Here is a 20711-nt window from a genome sequence, read left to right on the forward strand (position 1 = left end):
CCCACCCCATTTCCCTGCCAAAGAAGGGGGAGGGGAAGACCCATGGTCCTATTGCTGGAGGCGACAGGGGTTGGACCTCCTTCCTGCAAGGCATACACTCTGCCCCTGATCAATCAGCCTTCCTCCATAAGAGAACATTTGGCTGAGTTCCAACCAGAAGCTGCCAGCGTGCGTCTTTGGCAGGTTTTTAAAGGCTGCGCAAAACACGCATTCAACCCTACCCACCCACGAATCTCTATACCCAGCTTCCTCTCCCCTTGATATTGCATCCTTTCAAACGCTCGAGAATTCCATGAATGGTTACTCCTTAATCTGCTGTTTTCCTGCTATGCAAGAAATCCTTCAGAGGGGCAGAATTAGAACACTCTGGACTCTCCTCTCCGCTCTTTTTGCATCCTTCCTCCCTGTGCATCTTCTGATCCCCCCAGCCCGCGACACAGTTCTGCATGGAGCTGTCCTCTTTCTCTCGCTCCATCAGAATTCTCTACCAGCAGAAAGGGATGAATGGGATGGCAAGAAAAGCTCTGCTGTCTGGTCATGAATGAGCTGCACACAGCTGTTTCCATTGAACTGGACCTCGCTTCGTAAATTGGGGGCCCATCAGTCCATCAGTTGCACCCACTGCTCCACTAGTGATGCTTCCTCACTCGTGCCCTCCTGCCTCCTCCTTCCGTTTTACCACGCATCCTCCAGAAAAAAACAAAACAAGAAGCTTCCTCATGCTTAGTCACATCTACTCTGGCAACCAGCGGCTCTCCAAAGCTTCAGGCAGGACTCTTTGCTACCAGAGATCCTTCCGTTGGAAACATGGGGAGATGGACCTTCATATGTTTGACATGGAGATCTACCACTGATCCACAGCCCTTCCCCAACTCAAACTTGATTTTCTTTTCCTTCAAAAATTAAATGAAGTCTGTATTACTGTAATGGTCAGTATTTCAAACCCAGAGCCTAAGGAGCCATATTTTCACACATGTCTCAAAATGTTTGGTCTGGAACCTCATCTCCCTAGCCCCTTGAATGGCCTTTGAATGGAATATTGAATGGATTTCCATCTCCTTTGAAATGGGGGAAGGTAGCAAATGGAGCCCCCAACCGGGAGGTATTTTTCAGTATCTTCAGAGATTCCGATGATTGGCTGGCAACCCAGGCCCTGATCTTACATTCCTGATAAAGGACAGAACATGCTAAGAAAGCTGCAGCTTTCACGAAGTTATCTGTAACATATTCTGATAAAGGTGGGTTAGTACTCCCACCCACTCCTGTCCCATTTCGAAACCATTCTAGCACCATGGCTAGAAACCGCATCTCCCAGTCTGTTGAGAAAATACGTCTTTTCTTGGGCCTCATGCATCCTCATCAGTTGATGACTACGACATCAAGCGATGGCTTATTTTTGTGAATTGGTTACCACCAAGTAGAATAGTCATGTCCCCTTGTGAACGATGCTTTTTCCTGAGTGAGCTGACACACTCGGCATCAAGTCAACATGTGTGAAACGCTCCTTGGGCTGGGGATTAACGAGAAATGAACATGGTTCATGGGAGATTTTGCTTACACACACACACACACGTACACACAAAACTTTGTTCCAATGTTGGCTGTAGTGGAAAACTTTTTAACGCTTAACCTGAGACAGAAGTGTGTGTGATGTTTAAACAACTATAAAGATATGCCTGGTTAACTGGGCAGCAGAATTACTATTATTATTAAAACATTTTCAATACAAGTACTGATAAAATTTGCAAATAGGAAGCACCCTGTTAGCAGGCATTCCCTTTTTCTCTCTCACTTGGGTAGGAATATATGTTCCAATATGGGGTCTGCTGTTGACATTTATGCCGTATCCCTAAAAACTTCTTGCTCCAGAAATAATTGCTCCCATGGTCTTTGTGCAGTCACACATATGGGATCATCTGCACCTGTGTAGAGCAGCATTTTGGAAACTTACAGAGTTTCTTGTAGTGTTCTAGCCCTTGCACTCAAAAGCAGGGAAACACTTATTCTACCACTGACCTGAGGACAGGGAGAACACGTCCTTCCCTCAGTTATTTCTCTTATTTTCCCACATTTCCAGCCCCCCCCCAAATCAGTGCAATGGGTAGACTAATCAACTAAAGTGCAAGTGAATGAATTCAGTTTCTTGGGTTGTAGCCCCATGTATGTTTCAGACTGTTCTTTTCCAAGTGGCCCAACCCAAATGCCTTCAAAAATGGTTTGCACTGCAACTCCCACAATTCCAAGCCAGCAGACACTCCAAACAATGACCCCTCTTTTAAAGCCACCTTAAACTCTCTGATAAATTTGCCAGCAGCCATAACTCTCGCAGCATCTAGAGAGGAAACAGGAGTGTGTAACATTTGCAAACTTTCCCCCGCAATTCATCATATTGGAAATGGGAGTTTTACTGCTGCCGTTGTGTTTGCTTAAAGCACACACAAACAGACAAACACAGGGCTCCTGCTAGAAGTGTTGTTGCTGTTGTTTGCAAAAATGATCTGCAGTATTTTGAGAGTCACAAGTGCTCTTAGGTTTCTCTTCAGTATGCAGCTACAGCGACCACATGCAAAAAGACCTTGGGTAGGAAAGGAAATTTTAGCCACAGCTTTTCCCACCCCACCAAAGCAAAGCAAAACTCTTCAGTGCAGCTATTAAACGTAACAGATGCCCTCTCGTCCATTGCATCTGTTCCACCCTACATGCAGCAGCAACACTACTGTTTCCATGTGAGAACACACACACATGCACACTGCGCTCAGAACTTGTTTTGGGCATCAGAACTGCCAGTTTGCTAGCCGTGCTCCCAGCTCCAGCCTTCAGTTTTGTGACTCTGGAGGTTAACCTCCCTTCTGCTTTACCTTTTTCACGCAGGCAGAAATTCCAGCCCAAAGCATGTATTGGAAGACTTGGCACTTTCTGCTGTTTTGCTGCTCCATTGTCAATCTTGAAAGGGTAACAAATCAACATTTTTTGGATCCCTGGTTCATCTTCTGTGGTCAAGCCTAAATCACCCAAGTATACAGAAAAGCAAGTGACAAGTAGCTGCTCTTTCATCAACTTATTCACCAATCTACCTCCTCCATTTGGAAGAAAAGTCCCTCTACCCACCACTTCTGGAGTGAGTGAGTGTGTGTGTGTGTGTGTGTGTGTGTGTGTGTGTAAGCTTCCCCTTAGGGTCTGGTAGGAGGCAGCCCGTGTTCCCCTTCTATGGGGGGGGCCTGCGTTCAACAAAGATGGCTTCCGTGCAGGTTCATATCTGTTGTGCACCCTCCGGACGTGCTCCAGAGGAGACCAAAGGCTGCCTTCCCTGCTGCCACCAGCACTTCACCAGGCAGGGCAGCAGAATAGGCATTCAGCTGCCAAGGGGCTCTGCAGAGATCGCCTTGAGCAAGCTTTGAATGCCATGCAAGGGCCATCCATTGGCACAAATCCGCATTGTTTATTCATGTGGGAGCTTTATTACCCTGACTCTGTGTGTTATGCCTGTGTGTATGTGTGTCCCAAGTACATGAGGGCAGGATATGGCTGTGTGTGTTGTGTGAGCCCAGATGTGTCCGTTTGTATGCACTGGGCCAGATATCTGAACATGTACTTGAGAGGTGTGTGCATGTAAATAAATACCCAAGCTTGGGAGTGGCATCTGTATGCAACTTGTGTGTGTGTGGTTGTGTGTGCGCTGAGAGAGTATCCTGATTTTCCATATGTATTCTGATTTTCTATTGGGGGTGTGAACATGACTAGCATACATTTCTCCCCCCTATGTTGTGGGAACCGTGTGTGTGTGTGTGTGTGTGTGTGTGTGTGTTTGTTTGCACACATGCAAGTATACCTCTTGCTCATTTCTCCTTTCCATTGCCCATCTGTGATTTCTGCCCCTGGACTGTGTGCCCTCATCCCTTGGATCCCCTATTCCTGCCATGTGGGTTGACTGCAGCCAAGTGTGTGTGTGTGCATTCAGGGGGTTGTGAGTGCCAGGGCTCTGGTCTTTTCCGATGTTATGTTTGGAACCATTGTGACAGGCAGCGAGGTCTGTTTTCCAGGGTGCTCAAAAGGTGACTGCGAGTTGCTTCTGTGTTCGAGTCCCTGGTGGTCTGGTTTGTATGTTTTTTTGCCTAAGGCTTGCTTCCTATCCTGTGTGAGCATCAAAACAACCTCTGTACTTCTTCTTAAAACACTCCTGTCGTTTCCCCCTCACCTCCTCCACCTGATCTCACTTGTTTACCACCTTGTCAGAGGGGCTGAAGCACTTGCTATTCACCATTCCAGCTCTATCCCATCTTGACCCCGTCAGCCCCCCCCTGCCCCTCATCCCCCTTCTTTCTGGAGGCCTTAATGCTATTCCTTTACCAGCCAGCAGGGGCGCACTTTCATACATCAAGCTGTGTATAGTCTGGTCTGTATCCTGTAAATCTTGTAAATATTTTATATATATAGCCCGTCTAGGCAAAGATCTCTATGTCTATGGAGGCGTGACGGGGAGCCTGTTTGCTCTTGTGTCAACAAGCCTGCAAAAGCAGCTAAAGACACCCCTGATTATCAGGAAGGGAGAAGGGGGCAGGGTATTAATTCTTCATTGCCTTATACCAAATAATGAAGTTTCCTTGCAAAGTAATATTTTGATCTCCCCAACACTCACTGCGCATATCCAGCTGCAGGAACTTTCCACACAGGGGGCGGGTGTGTGTGGATTTTAGAGCCCTGAGAAAATAATGGTTGACATCCCCGGTGCAAATGTCTATGTTGGGGGTGGGGTGTGTGTGTGTGCACATGTGCTCGATTGCGCCTATAATGTGTGTGTATATATATATACATATACATATATATATAAATATAGTTCTATTAACCGCGTGTTACTAAACATGCGCAGATTCCCTATGCATACAAAGCGTTAACCCCCCCTGTGCACTTTGCACGATCTCGTGCCACGCAACACACATGCACAAACTGCTGCCCGTAACACCCCCCCCCCAAAAAAAAAGAATTTTGGTTTGGGTAGGGGGAAGAGATAACAGCCATCCATCTTTTAGCCCAGTGGACTCCCCTTAATTCATTCTCCTCTGTTGTTGATGGGGATCTCTACCCCTTTGAGGCTCCATGAGGCACTGCTGCTGTTGGAAGCAGACATTTGTGACTTCTGCATAGCCCCTGGTGCTGTAACCCTGCTGTAGTTGGGTTTTACCTGCTCGGCAGCCTGGACTCATTTGGATGACCTGTTTGACTACCTTCATCGCTTTGAATAACTTGGCAAACTTGCCCTGTCCCATCGGTCTTTTCCTTTAGGAATGCCCTGTCTCAAGCCCTTGAACATTTAAAGAAGAGTGAGTGATTTAACACCATCTTTTGTGGCCGGGAGAGATGAAAGACAGCTGTTTCCCAAACCTGGGTCTCCAGCTGTTTTGGGACTACAATTCCCATCATCCCTGACCACTCGTCTTGCTAGCTAAGGGGTGATGGGAGTTGTAGTCCAAAAACAGCTGGAGACCCAAGTTTGGGAAACGCTGACCTAAGACCTAGTTCATATATATATATATATATATATATATATATATATGCATGCTCATCATCTGTTTGCCAGTGGCAAGAGAGGGGGAGATCTGCATGTGAATGAACAATCTCAGATTATCCCTATAGCTACAGCTCTCATGTCACTTGATCCCAGTTCAATCCACTCAGTCCACACACACAGTTAAGCCAGCCAACTCATCCAGCGGTTTGCCAGAAAGGAGAAAAAACGGGGCAGGTACACCAAGACTCCTTCAGGGGTGTTACTCAGGTCTTGAGGCAGTGGCATGGTAGCCAAAGAAAACCTTTCCACCCTGGGCATCTCCTTGGCTCTAGCTATCGAGGCCAATCTCTGGGCGAGGCAAACGTCCCTCCGTAAGAACAACCAGTGTCGCTGACATCAGTGACCCCCCCTTCCCCCTCAAAAAATGCCTCTGAAAGGGAAGTAGATAGCTTTTGCATACTTAAGTTTAAAAGGGGATGGGTGGAATCTGCACATTTTGAGTTTGTACCAGGGATATATGCAAGGCACCCCCATCAAAATGGGAGTTCTCTGAAGTTTCTGCAGTGCACCAAACCTCCCTACAGAGGACACCACGAAACATCTCGTAATGGCTGCCGGGGCAAGATGGCGCTTGTGCCTCAACCCAACTCTTGGAGGAAGAGAACTCAGGGTTCATCCCATCTCATAATACCCAGTCCCCCTCAGGTGCCACTCATATACCATCATGCCAGTCCTTTCCTATCTTGCAAGGGGAAAGCAGCAAACAGCACGGCTGCCCTCCTCCTCCTTCTCTGGCGGCTGCCAGGCTGCATCTCTGCTGATGGATGTCCAACCAGTCTTGAGAAGCTCAAGGCCTTTGTAGCAGGAGGTTTTGCTCCTCCAGGGGAGTAACACCCCACCATCATGTCCTCTGCCTCCCAGGCACTTGACGACTGTGACAATTTGTGGGGTTAGGAGCCAGTTTTCCCCACACCAGAGGCCTATTCAAGGGGGGAGGAGGAGAGACAAGACTTTTCCTGTACCACTTCTCAGTATTCCTTTTGTCAAGTACATACCTCATATAGTTCCTGCCGATGGTACCCTATGGATCTTTTCTGCGCCTCCCCCTGCCCCACCGGATTCTCATTAGTTCTGCAAGGATATTGACTCCAGGAGTTGCAATGACAGATTCAAACAAGAAGGTTTAGGGAAGAGAGGAAGTGAGTTTCCATTAAAGGGGGCACCCCCTCATATACTATGCATTGTGGTTTTTCCCCCTCGCAGTCTAGAGCAGGGAAAGAAACTGTGAGCAGGGAGTTATTAGTGAATGTACGTTTGGGACATGGGGTTTTCAGTGTGTTTCAGAAGGGGTGTTGGGTTGGGGGAGTCCGAGGGAGGGGAAAACCTGGTGGGGAAAATTGTGTCTCCCTCCACCTCATCTTTATTCCCTCTCCCTTCCCCTTTCTTCTTTTTTTTTTGTGTCTGGGTAGCAGGAAGCTGCTGATGTAAAAAAAAAAAAATACGACAATCACGATTTGTCTGTGACGTGCGATTTTGGAAAAAAGAAAAAAAAAACCCTGAAAAGTCTGGGGCGGGGAAAACAAACCAACCCTTTTTTGTGTTTTTGGTCAGGATTTTAAAGAAAGATATTTTTATGGTAATTGTCGCTGGTCTATTTTACTATATATTTATGTAATAAATATATGATTAAAAAACAAAAAACAAACCTACCCTTAAGAAAAAAAGAAAAAAAAAAAAAAAAAAAAAAACCAACCCTCACAGCCCCAACTGGTTTTTGGTGTCTCATTTATGGTGAGTAGCGATGGGCAAAAATTTATTCTTTATCTATCAAAACACAGAAGAATGTGGAGCTTGCTTGATATTTCTGTTTTGCAGGTAAAAATCGTGGGAGCCTTTGTTCTCAAGGCTTTCCCCCTCCCCTCCCAATTCACCATTTTAGTCATTAAAGCCCCCACACTTAAAAGGTCAGTAGAAACCCTTTTTTGCTAAACCTAAAACAACCAGCCTCACCAAAGCAAAAAAGCATCACTACATTTTGGGGTGTGTGGGAGAAGATGGGTTCCATACCGATGACATGTGTAAGTGCCTCACATTATTGAAAAACCAGGCTGAGGGTAGATTGGCCGGTTTCAGAGGATTTAAAAAAGAAAGATTTGAAAGAGGATGTGAAAGTTGCATGTAATGTGGATGGTCTTCCTCTTTTTCACCTGGTAACGAGGCCTTTCAACTGGGAGGTTGTAGTGTTTCAAAAACTGGTTTGACCAGAGGTAGGACAAAATATGTGGGTGCCACACCAATGGAAGCACATGGTTTTCCCTTAAACTGCCATCTTGCCATACCTAAGCCCTGACAAAATAAGTGGGACAGGACAGCCACCATTTTAAGCACCACAATTCACTTCTGGCTTGCGGGGGGCAGCCAATGTCTCCCTTGTGTATAGAGCTCCAATAGTCGCCTCTCTCTAGCCGCGGCAACTGGTTACTCCCAAACCTCCACCATACCTTCCCTCCCGATTCAGGAGAAGTGCGGGGGCGGACACACAAGGCGAACTCAGGAAGAACGTGGATCCAGGCCATTTTGGTTTTCAATATATTATTCCCGTGTGGCCAGCGCCACAGCAGGGAAGAATGCCGGTTCTATTCACACAACTCCAATATACAGAGAGATATTTACAAAAGGCGGCTTGTGGCCGCTTGCTTCTGAGCAGGTGGGGGCAGCAGCTCCTATGCCGGTATAAATATAGTTTGCTGGGTCCAGGCCCAGAGAGAGCAGTCTGGTTAGTGCAACAACGCAGGGAGGGCAAGACGAGAGGGTGGTCCAGTAGTTATGTGCAAGGCCCTCCCTGTCTTCTACTGAGCATCAATGCGGAAGGAGAGCAGCTTCTCAGAGTGCATGTTGTTGAGGGTGCGCAAGTCGGGAAGCTTCAGCAGCAGCTTGGTGAAACGGGACGTTTCCTGGGGGTGGTTTTTGAGGACGAGGGCTCTCAGGGCACGGATAAGCATCTCCTGCAGCTGCTCCACTGATCCTGGGTTCTCAATGCCTGAACGATCTGCACAAGAGAGGGACGGGCAGTCAGTAACATGTTAACAGCGGCATGCCCAGCATAACAGACACACCTGCCTGGTTTTCAGGTCTCTGATCTATCAAACCACGTTTTCAGCCTCCCACAAGGTCACAGATTGCCTGGAGCCCAAGGAGCAGTGGTGCCAAAACCTGACATGTAAAAGATCCCAATCTCCTCGGAGCTCTGAATTATTTTTATTAAGAATCGTTCTCTCTTAAAGCACCACCACTGTTCATAGCATTTTGCAAGGTCACACGAGGAAAGAGAGACAGATCCCCACTTCAAGGAGCTTACACTCCCAAGTTTGAACAATGGGGAAGAGAGGAGCAGAGGCAAAGGTGTCAGAGGAGAAATATGAAGATATGTAGTTAATTTAGGGGTTTGCTGCGGTTGCAGGGTGTTGGTGTTTCAAGGGTGGAGGTTCAGACTAAGGCAGTAAGATGAAGGCTTCAAGGAAAGGAAGATTTCCAAAGGAGGAAGCAGGGAGAGCAAGGGAGACCACTGTGGATATTCTGGGAGAAGGTGCCAGGCATAAGGAGCAGAAAGGGGGAAAGGTGTTGAATTGTGTAGGTGTGTGCTTGGGTAGCCAAGGATGGTAGAGTAGGAGGCTTGAAGACACAGGTGAAACAAGGGCACAAAAACACAATGGATGGGTGTGACTGGAGAGCTTCAAGGAAAGGTAAGGACAAGGAAGCTTGTGATCCATGACTGCGATTCCCGCCTGTTCATGCCCAAGGACACCCACCTGCAGAGATCAGCACCACAGCTGTGAAGAGGCCAAGCTCTTCTTCAGAGAGTCCCAAGGCTCCAAGCTTCTCGCTGAACTCGAACATGGATGTCAGCAGGTCGCCCATCCCCATCCCCCACAGCTCCTCAAGGCTGTACTTGGTGCGACTCATGAATGTCACTGTCTGTTCCTTAACGTTGAAGAGGGACGCAAACCGAACCATCAGCACCTGGGGAAATGGTAGGAGAGACCTGTTAGAACACATCTGTGCCCACACAACGCAGTCAAATGCCATCTGTATTCTTCCGAGTAAGAATGCACACTAGCTTTGAAAGAAGTGGGACTTCCTCTGAGTGAACTTAGTTAGGTTCAACTGCAAGGTTGTTGTTTTTCTTCTTAAGAACCAAAACAAACTGACAAGTTCTCAGAATGATTTTCACTTCTTCCCTTTGGGGTTTTTGAGTATGTCTGGGATCCACCTTCCCAAAAGCAGATTACACCCCTTTAATTACTCCTAATGTCTTTATATTTCAAAATGACGCCAGCAAATAATGTCCTTCATGCATTCTCATTATTATATATGGATAAATAAGGGTGTAGATTAGAGTTCCAGGATTTTAAAACAACCATGTCTCCCCATTATTTTCACCAGTCTGCAGAATTAACCAATATTTAATAGATAAATATTATTCTCCCACTTTTATCAGCCTTTCCTACATACATAAAATCTGTAGCTGTTAACTAGCAAGGGTCTGAAGTAGTGGATGGAGATAATCCTACCTCAAATGTGCCAGCTTTGAGTAAGGAGACCTGGTCATGCTGCGTGAGCTCCCGGAAACCAGGGATGTGCTTTGCAAATTCCACAACCTCTCGTACAGCAGGTGTGAAGCTCATGGAGAAATCTTCCCAAATCTCCTGGCCAGTACGGCCACTGCGACCATGTGGGTGACAATTCATAGGACACGCCTGTTGGGATGGGGGAAAAATGAGACGTGTTAGATGAAGAGTAGAGGGCTGGAATCAGAGTCAATGGAACCAGTTGCAAGCCCCCACAGTCACTGAGAATTGAGGACCCTTTGCCAATCTGATGCCTTCCAATGTTTTGTAATATAAGCCCCATTAGTCCCAGGGAGTTTTAGTCCAGGTTAACAGGTGGAATAGAAGCTTCTAAACTTACTTCTTTTGCTGCTCTGGTGCGTTTGATGCCACCACCCCCAGGCATAAGAAATGAGGTGTTCCTTTGCAGAATAACCAGACAGATTGAGCTAATACTGACTTCTAGCCTGACAATACGTAGGAGTTAAGTTTCATATATGAAACGCCATAATCTAACTGCAGTAGTTAACATCCCACCAATTGAACTAAAAATTGAACTAAATTGACTAAAAGAGAACGCCAACAGATTGACTTTTCAAGTCAGGATTGAGTCCAACACTGCCTGAGCTAAGCAAATACTTCTTGTAGGCTAAGTCTTCGCTTTAAAGCAGGAACAGAAGACCTGTGGCCCTCCAGATCTTGTTGGGACTACAACCCCCACAATCCTGGACTATTGGCCATGCTAGCTGGAGCTGATGGGAGTTGGAGTTCAACAACATCTGGAGCGCCACAGGTCCCCTACGCCTGGCTGCTTAAGACTTCCTAACTGATGTTCCTTCCCCCCATAAAAAAAATCATTAATAGACTGAATTTTCACATGCATAACCATAAATGAAGCTACAGTGAAATGTTGAACATATTATTAAGAAATATTGATTGCTTTTCACTGAAAGCTCCAAGTTATACTGTACATGATGGAACGTGGCTGAGAAAAAGCTCATTTTGTGAGCCAAAGAATGTAAGAGATACAAAATATGTACAAGGAGCTGCCTATCCCATAAAAGCTCAAGTAGCACAGGCCTAACCCAACTGTGACTCAGGGGGCAGGTTAAAATCAGGGCTTTCATCAGCCGGAACTCTCCAGAACTTGGTTCCAGCACCTTTCAGGTGGGAGCCATGGTCCTTATAAGAGAACAAGGGAGGTGTTGGTGGCAAGTTCCGGCACCCCTTTTCCTAGAAAAACAGCACTGGTTAAAATATATCCAAATGGCTGAGATGGTGGTGGGGAATATCCAAAATCATAGCAATACAGTGGCTACAACTAGTGAAGCTCCCGGTTCAAATCTCATCTGATTTGCCTCAGGCAAAAGCCACGGGTTTTCCTCCTGGGATATTAAAACAAGCTGGCTATATAATAGCTAGAGAAAAGGCAGCTGGAGGCTGAACTGGTCGCTGACAAACAAGAGAGCGCCTTGTGTGGTTCTGTGAGGAGGATGCGACACTCACCAAGAGGATATCTCTGGGCTCGCCTTGCTGAGGGCAGCCTTGGCCGACGGAGGGATCTGTCTCCCCGGAGGGATAGCCGGAGGGGCAAAACCGATGGCCGTTCATGTTGTTCTGGTGGCATGTGTTGCTTGGGGCGGAGCCAGAGTTCCAGTTGTCGTTTTGGTGGCAGGGCCCGTTGCCGTGGTAGCCACTGGACAGCCAGTTGCTCTCCCAACTCAGAGAGTTCTCGCTCCCCGCGGGAGCCAGGGGCCCTGCGGCCAGTTTGTCGTGGGCATAAACAAAAATCTCCTTGTGGGCCTTGGACACCTGCGAGATGACGTCTTCCATGACTTCGCCGGGGCTCGGGGAGCGGGGCGGCGTCAGCTGCTGGGAGAACTGGGCGAAGCAAGGAGACGGCTGGGGAGGCGAGGCCGCGTGCTGCTGTGGGGATCGTGGCGCCAGCTGCGGCTGGTGGCACAGAAGGGGGCTGGCGGGTTGCTGGTGCCCCGTCGACAAGCCCTCGGGCAGGCAATGCGCACTGAGCTGGTTGTTAGCCATGTTGTTCATAGCGCTCTGCATCTCTGCCAGCATGCGTTGCTTCTCGCGCTTGGGGATGCGGCCGAAACGGACAGCTGTAGGGGAGGCAAACGGGGTGTGTGTCAAGGGTCAGTATGGCAACTGAGGATATCACGTTTCCGAGCACAATTCAAAGTGTTGGTGCTGACCTTTAAAAAACCCCTATATGGCCTCGGCCCAGTATACTTGAAGGAGTTTCTCCACCCCCATCATTCGGCCCAGACACTGAGGTCCAGCGCCAAGGGCCTTCTGGTGGTTCCCTCCCTGAAAGAAGTGAAACTAAAGGGAACCAGGCAGAGGGCCTTCTCGGTAGTGGCACCTGCCCTGTGGAACGCCCTCCCACCGGATGTCAAGGCAATAAACAACTATCTGACTTTTAGAAGACATCCGAAGGCGGCCCTGTACAGGGATGTTTTTAACAGTTGATGTTTTATTGTGTGTTTAATTGTGTGTTGGGAGCCACCCAGAGTGGCTGGAGCAATCGAATCAGATGGGCATCATATAAATAATAATAAATTATTATTATTATTTTTGTTATTATTCCACAAAGCAGAATCCTAACGAAACAAAGCCTGCAAGGGGTAAATGAAAAGTCAAATCTCCAACCCTTGCATGGCAGGGAACTCACCATCACGAGACATGCCAACTCCCAGACACTTCTTGAAGCGGCACTGCTGGCAACGATTCCGGTTGATGCGGACAATGTTGCAGGTTTCGTTCTTTAGGCACTTTTTGTACTGGATGTTTTGCTGAATGCTGCGCCGGAAGAAACCCTGAGTGGGGGACAAAGAGGGAGAGAGAGCAAATTAGCACCTAGGCCTGATGAGCGAGCAGCTGTACCCAAACCCAAACTGAGAGCGGCTGCTTTTCAGCCCAGTTCCCTTGAGGCTGTGAGCTGGAGGCTGAAGACTTGAACTGGAAGCAGAACCAGCAGAAGGTGACTGCTCATCCATTGAGCAGGCAAGGGCAGAGAAGGCCAGGCTCCCAGTTTTAGTTATATTAGGCCCACTTGGCCAGCTCAGAGGCATGGTAAACACCTGCCAACCCCAGCATGCAGAAGGCCCCAATCTCAAGCCCTGGCATCTCCAGGTAAGGCTAACCCTGGAGAGCTGCTGCCAGTCTGTGTAGACAATACTGGATAGAAGGCCCAATGACTGTGACTCTGTATAAGGCAGCTTCCTAAGTTCCCAGAGGCCAATGTCGCCCACTTCCATTCCCTTCTGAACCTGAGAAGCGTTCTGAGGCCTGAACAGACATAGTCCTAAGGGGTGCTAGCTCAAGCAGCGGAGGCACAGTCTTTGCAGGCCAGTGGCTGCATGCTGCTGTAGTCCCTACTGGTCAGGGCGGTGGTGCAACCCCCTGAGCTGGCTTGCTCTCCCAGCACAAGGCTGTGTTGCAGAGCTTAAGTCCCCATCTCCCACATCTCGCTTAAGCTCCAGTGCCCCATTCCAGCATGGGAAAATGAGGGTTTTTCCTGTGTGGAGCTGCAAAATATCTCGGCGGTGGGCCTCAATCCAACCCCTTCCAGCTTTCGTCAGCCAAATAAAAAGGCCAGAGAGAGATGCTCACCTTGCAGCCTTCACAAGCATGGACACCGTAATGGAACCCAGACGCCACATCTCCGCAGACTTTGCACAAGAGGACCATCCCATTCAGCTCTGGAAGGAGAAAAGAGGAAGAGGGGCTGTGAGACTCCATACACAAAGGCTGGGTTTTTTTGGCTGCTTGGTTGCTACTCCCCAACCAACCCTTTGGGGGGGGGGAACCCTGGAGGCCTACAGTGCAGTCTTTGAAGAACCCAGGAGGAATTGTGGCTGGCAGAAAGGGCCAAACTGACCCGGGGAAGGTGGGCCTGGAGTTTGGGCTTGGACTAAATCTGCTGGCATAGTTGGCTGGACCCGCAAACACCCCAGGGCTTCCCAACTTCGCATCCGCACTCACTTGTGATGCTGCTGCTGGTGCTTTTGGCAGGGGAGATGCGCCTCCCGTCATCCATGGCCACTTGCAGCCCCACAGGAGAGCCTCCAGAGCTGTAGGAAGAGGACGATGATGACGAAGAGGAGGAGGAGGAGGAAGGGGAAGCATCATCCCGGAGCCCAGTGGAGCTGGTCCCATACAGGCGCCCCGAGTCTTGCACCAGAGACCCGGTGGGCGAAGGTGGGAAGTAGCTGGGGAAGGCGGGTTGCGAGGACAGCTGGCAGCTGCCGTTGGAGCTGTCGCTGCCACACAGAGAGACGGGGCTGGTGCGGCTTGGAGAAGACCCGTTGGAGCCAATGTAGCTGATGACGCCACCTGCAGAGGGTTAAAAAAGGGAAGAGGGTTGAGAATCCCACCTCACTACAGCCTTCGGTGTCCAGCTGCCCCAAATGATTGTTTGTGTTACGCAACTTGAAGACATCATGTTGGAAACCTCGAGTTTCCTTTAAAGAGGAGCAAGTTTCAGGATCTCACTGTGGCGGATGATATCCCCACCTCACAGCTGCACCCTAAAGAGGCATTTGCAAAGGCAAGCAGATGTTTCGGTAGCCAAGAAAGGCAGCAGGTTTCAACTGGGGCAAAGTAGAACGAGAGAGAGAGAGGCTCTGACAACCTTCCAATGTTGTAACCAAGTTAAGTCTGTTGTGTTTTGAAACTGCGAATCCCTAGAGCCGGACAGCGTTGGAAAAAAGGGAGTCTGGAGTAGTTGGATGCTTTGTACAGTTGTCTCCGAAAAGAAAGAAGACTACGGCAAAGCTAAGGGCTTTTTAAGGGCTGCAAAGCACTAGAAGTTGTAACTGCATTAAAAAGAACAGAGCCTGCCTGCAGGCTTGCGCTCTAAGAGAAAAACAAGACCATTGTGAAGGCAGAAGGGAAGCAGGGAGAGAAGGGGCAGAAATCAGAAGTGGAAGGCTGGGGAGAGCGCCGAGAAATGGGGCCCAGAGCAGCTGAAGAAAGGTTCGGGCATTTGGGGGCCTTTTATTTTAAGCTTTGTAAAAAGGACTACTAAAGTGGGACATGACAGAGGGTTATAAAATTAGGAGGAGGGTAGAGAGGAGAAGAGTTTTCTCCCATAATGCTAACAGAGAGCAAATGTGATGTAAGTATTGCTTCAGAGAGCCACTATTCAAGCTAGTGAGCCAAGCTCCATGATGTGGAGGATAACACAGCAAACATACCTATCCAGTAGACTTGGGCTAAAATTCATTCCCTGTTCCAAATACAGGATATCTTTTTTTAAAAACTTTTTTTGCGGGAACAGTACCACAACTACCCTTCCCGGAGTCAAATGTACTAGGCGATATTCCACAAGAAAAACCTTCTAACAGCATTGCTGGATCACACCAAGGTGTTTCTAGTTCTCCTAGCAAGTACTCCAGAGAGCGCCCCCATTTGCCCTCCACATTGTGGCCTTATATGCAAAGGGGTGCTGTCTCCGACCATGGACAAAAAGGAGGTGGTAATTTACTGTGAACATGTGAGTTCTCAAAGGCACAAGATGGGAGAGGGGAAACCCTGGAACAGCGATAGGTTAGGGGTGAAAGTAAACCTACTTGTGAGCAAAACACGACAGCAAGTGAGAACAAAGCTGCCCCGGTATGTGGGAGCTGACTCTTCCCAGCACACACCTGATAAAAGGTTTGCAAAGTCCAACCCCACATTACTGGCCCGTTGCAAGCTCTGAGCTGGTCTTGCCAAAATTCTTCCCTTGCAATCCAGCTCTCTCTCTCTCTCTCTCCCAGCTTTCAGTTGTTGACCTACATCTCAGAGCTGCAAAAGGAAAAAACACCAAGTGAGTGATGCAGCGAGTGGAGAGGGAGGGAGGAAGGCGTGCGGCCAAGAAATTGTTGAAAATTGGGTGGAAGCCAAAAAAGCCATCATACACCCCACCCTGGAAGCTGGGGGGAGGTGGGTAAGCTGGGAAGGGCTGAATACTCCAGCCTGGAGATGGCTTGGGGTTTTGTTTTTTTCTATAGAAGAACTACCACTGCTCCAGGCTTTGTAGCTGGGCTACATGCCAGTGGCCAAAGTGCTGTAGGAGAAGCCTCAAGCAAAGTAAAAACAAAGCCATCCGTGCCAGAGGGATTATAAACAAGGTCAAGCCTTTAACAACAAGCAGGGAGCCTTTATCTTGTTGACTGGTTACCACCAGCTAATGACCTTCCTTGCGTGTGGCCCAAGCACCTGGGACTGGTTGCTTAGCAGACATTAAAAGGAATCAGGACAAATAAAGCTGTAAGTGGGGTTTCTCCCTTTCCCCCTTGTCAGGGATAGGAAAGAGAGCTGGATAATGATCCCAGTCAATTTCTGCCAGCAATCCAAACAGTACACACACACACACACACACACACACACACACCCAAGAGAAGTCAACAAAGGATAAGCAATTGATTAAAATTAAAATTTAGCAGCCGTGCTTTGGATGGAGCTCTTGTCCTGTGGGACCACAGATCCCCTTCTACCACTTTTCGCTAAGGGTCCAGGGCAAGCTGCTCAGGTCAAACACTTGTGATAACCACCCTGCTCTTCTGCACATAGGAGAACTTTGCAATCCTGCCAAAATTAGGGCAAAGCTGGAGCTCAGTGACAAAGCGCCAACAGATGTGCCAGAAGCAACTCCACTCACTTTGGTGCCTATTCTAATCCCGTGCGGTCATACATCTCCCAATATATCTCAAATACTGTGCAACAGTTTGGCAGCTTATTAAAAGCAGGCTGTCCTTTCCTCTGCAGAACAAATGCTTAACCAGGAGAATCATCAAGGGCAAATAAGGGTAGGGATATTTCAAGCAGGCACCTTGATTTGAACTTGGGGCGCAGAGGCCCGAGAACCAGCCCAACATCTGGCTTGCTAGGGCGGCAGTGATCATCCTGCCTGGGTTTTGAGCATGCGGCCCTTGCACGTGACCTTGTTAGTAATCTCTTCCTCAATGCTGATGATGGTTGTTGTTTTTCTTCCTTACTAGTAGCCTCTCCTAAATTACTTCACTTTCCTTCTTTTAAAAGGCGAGAAGCAGGGTTTGCAAATCGAGCAATTCAGGATGGGAAGGGTGGCGCAGGGAATCCTGCGAAGGAGGAAGGTATGCAAATCTTGCAGCCTTCTTCCCTCCCGGCTTGGAGTCCCTAGCTTCCGTGCGGCTATTAAATGCAGGTTGCGTCAGGGAGATGACTGCCCCAAGTGGGTCAGGGAGGATAAATAGAACTTGCTAGAAGGCAGAGCGGGGGTGGAAGTTATGTGCGGACCAAGTTGGCAATCTTCCAGATGGGTGTGAAAAAAGGGAAAGGCGTATCTCGCCCGTTTGCAATGTGTCTTGTCAGTCTTCTGGAGGCAAGGAGCCAGGAGTGGCTAGAGACACATGTGGCATCACTAAGTAAGCACACGTGGTCCTTGACACAAGGCCACATGCTACCCGTTTGCTCACCCCAAAGGGGAGGACACCTGATGCAAAAGGGGGGGGGAGGGGGGAACCTGCAGCAAAAGTAGCACTGAAGGTCCATATGCAAGCACCACCAAAAATAAAATGAGGGAGGCTGAGCTCAAAACCAACAAGGTCAATCAAAGGGAAAGGGATTTCCATCACCCAGATCCCTGAACCACCTTGGGCCCACTAACTTACTAACCCAGCAATGGAATCACAACTAATATGGTAGGTGTACATGCAAACCATATCCACAAAAGATGGGGGGAAACAAGCCCCTAGATCTTAAAAAAACCACCCCCTTAAAACCCACGCAATGCAGGTTGCTATTCTATGAGGTCTTATTAGGGGGGAATGACACACTGAACTCACTGGGACTTATTTCTGAGTAAATATGCTTAGAACTGGGCAGCATGGCAATCAAGCCACATGGCTCTGGGAGACTTTCCCATCTTCTAACATAGGCTACTCCTAACCCCGCAAATCCGACCCCACTTGAAAGTGTTGAAACCCAAAACACCAGATCTTTAAAAAGGAATTATCCCACTGCTAACCCACAGCAAATGCAGAAAGCCTTTCCTCATTCCTAAACACTTTCTCCTCTAAGGGAACCTTAAGACCTTATTATTGGATTAGACAAATACCATTCACTTAAACCGCCCAGGGTGCATTTTATTACATAGTTCTATTGTTAATACTTAATCAGTGTCTACATTTAACACAAATACAAATGTAGTACACACCGAAACAAAGACCACGGGGAAAAAAATATTTGTGCCACCCAGTCTTTAAAATACTGGAAGCTTTTGAGTCCCCCACCATTCCTCCTCAGGCTGGAATGACTCCTCTGTAACTAGAACATTCATTTCCAGCATTCAAACACTAGTCAGAGAACATAAAGGGGGGGGGGGGTTGGTATTTTTGTTACTTCCCTATTTTCTATCCAATGCTGTTAAAACACATGCGCACCAATAAATATTGCCTGCTTTCCACCACAAAAGAAAGGCACTCTGTATATGCACTGAGGCAAACTGTTTGGGGCACAAATGGAAGGCAATCTGCACATGCACTAAGGAACACGTGACCTTACACGATTCCCTTTTTCTTTTTCCTCAGAAAACTTTACGCTTTAATTGGCTCAGTGCAAGGCTGCAAGCTTTGGGGAGGTAAAGCTGCCGCCGGGCAAGCAGTAGCAAAGTGATCGGGATCAAAATAGTAAGAGAAGCCTGATTTTTCCAGCCAAAGACGACACGCCAGGACGCAAAGACCGGTGAACGTGAGTGATTCGCCCACTCGGTTCTCATGCTCCGTTAAGTTGCCCGTCCAAGACTTTCGCACTCCCAAAAGCCCCATGAGGGTTACCTCCCGAGAGCTGAATAACGAGCAAGCGAGATCGGAAGGCTGGCAAGTCGGCCAGTTCACCTCCACGTGCCCCACTTGCACGTTGCCCGCTTGTATCCCGGCTTCACCCATCACGCTTTGCCCCGCCCCCTGCCCGCCCATTGGTTCCCATTTCCCCTCCCTGGCAAGGGATGGTCCATCCTTCAGCCGCGCCCTCTACGGCGAACTCGGAACGTTCGAGCTTCCCGGATGGTGTCGTAACTCCAGGGGAGGCGTACCTAATGAGCTAATGGAGCGAGCTCGGCCAATGGGAGGCGACCGGAGGCGGGGCCGATAGGGAAAACAAACGTTGCACGTGGCTGAGCCGGGTAAGGGGACACGTGAGAGGATGAATGGGAAAGCTCGAAGGGGGAATCCCAGGAAGGGTGGGATTCCGAAGCGGGGTACGGGTGCTAGTAGTGTGACTCCGAAGTAGTGGGGGTGGAGGGGAAGAGAAATCCCTATAACCAATAAGGGATCACCAATTGGGGGGGGGGGCAATATCAAAAGGAGATCTCCGGGCATCCCTTCCCCTACCAAGGCTTCCTCCCAAGAAAACACCAGGTATGTGATGCTCACAGTGGAAGCAAAGCAGCCCCGATCCTCTCTCCCTACAACTGCCCTAATCCCACCCTCCCCAAAGGACAAGGTAGGGCGTCGCCCGCCGCTACTGGTAGCCCAGGCAAGACACTTGACTCTGCTCCCTCCCCCCACAAGGAGAAGGAAGGTTGACCTCTTTCCCTGAAACTGACACCTATAACTCCTTTCCCTTGCTCCCCTTGTCACCGATCCACCCTCCCCCAGGAGGAAACTACAGCAGAATGATGAGAAATCAACCCTTCCTAATTGGGTTGGGGGGGTGAAATAGAGAAGTCTGATGGGCTAAAAGAACGGGAGCAGGTAATAGGGACACTCTTGTTTCTCCCAATTCCAAAACCCAGCACCTCTCTTCCTTGTGATTTGGGGGGTGCATTCAGGCAGGATCCTGAATGCTACATACAGTATGAGACTCGAAGGTTGTTTGCACACTTCGTATCTCTATATCAGCAATTGCGGTATTTAGGGTGGGGAGATACGCTGCTTGGGAACTCAATGCCGCCGCCGCCGCCGCCACCACCACCACCACCCCAACTCCAGCAGACGCCCCACGAGTAGCTGCAGGAGCGCTGGGAAGCAGAAGGACTGCTCCCTTCATTGCAGGTGCGCGCGAAAGAGGCTGAAGCGCCAGACCTCTGCGACGGGAGGTCGCCGCGAAGGGGAGGCTATGGGGCAAGTTTTAGGAGGGAGAATAGCACTGCATGACCCGTTCCCTCGAGACAGGGTCAGCCTCAAGAAGCCAGCCGCGAGAGGCTTACCTGGGGCGTTGTTGTTCGTATCCAAAGTGGTCATCCTGTTCAGTTGACAGCCGTCATTCATGTCGAGCGAAGAAGCGAGCCGAGATTCCGTAGGCGAGGAAGGAGCGAGGGGGAGCGAGAGGCTGCCCCTTTCTCCTCCTCGGTCTTCTTCTGGTCCCCCCAAAGTTATATTGCAAAAGCGGCTGGGAACCCAGTCAGCTTGCACTGAACGCTGGTGGGAATGTGCCCTTTTAAAAATTTTCTTTAAAAGATTAGATTTGCACTGAGAGCCGCAGTGCAAAAGTCGAAAGAGCGCGAGAGCGGCTGAGTCTGTGGGATACCTCGCAGCAGCCCGGGAGCTCCACTCTGCTGCTGCCTCTCCCTTTGCCTGCAAAATTTTACTCTGCCAGGGTTCACTCACTCCCTG

The 20711-nt window shown here is 48.9% G+C and overlaps 1 protein-coding gene across 1 annotated transcript; it reads right to left on the reverse strand.

Moving 5' to 3' along the window:
- Window positions 1–8081: 8081 nt before the first annotated feature.
- NR1D1 (nuclear receptor subfamily 1 group D member 1) lies at window positions 8082–20709 on the reverse strand. Its single transcript, XM_028704968.2, has 8 exons — window positions 20306–20709; window positions 14116–14466; window positions 13744–13832; window positions 12803–12947; window positions 11620–12230; window positions 10078–10263; window positions 9316–9526; window positions 8082–8555 (listed from the first exon to the last, which is right to left on the reverse strand). Exons 1-8 carry the CDS (start codon window positions 20364–20366, stop codon window positions 8356–8358), a joined length of 1854 nt encoding a protein of 617 aa, XP_028560801.2. The 5' UTR covers window positions 20367–20709; the 3' UTR covers window positions 8082–8355.
- Window positions 20710–20711: the final 2 nt, after the last annotated feature.

This window comes from Podarcis muralis, chromosome 13, assembly GCF_964188315.1.
Source record: "Podarcis muralis chromosome 13, rPodMur119.hap1.1, whole genome shotgun sequence".
In the NCBI taxonomy this organism is placed as follows: domain Eukaryota; kingdom Metazoa; phylum Chordata; class Lepidosauria; order Squamata; family Lacertidae; genus Podarcis; species Podarcis muralis.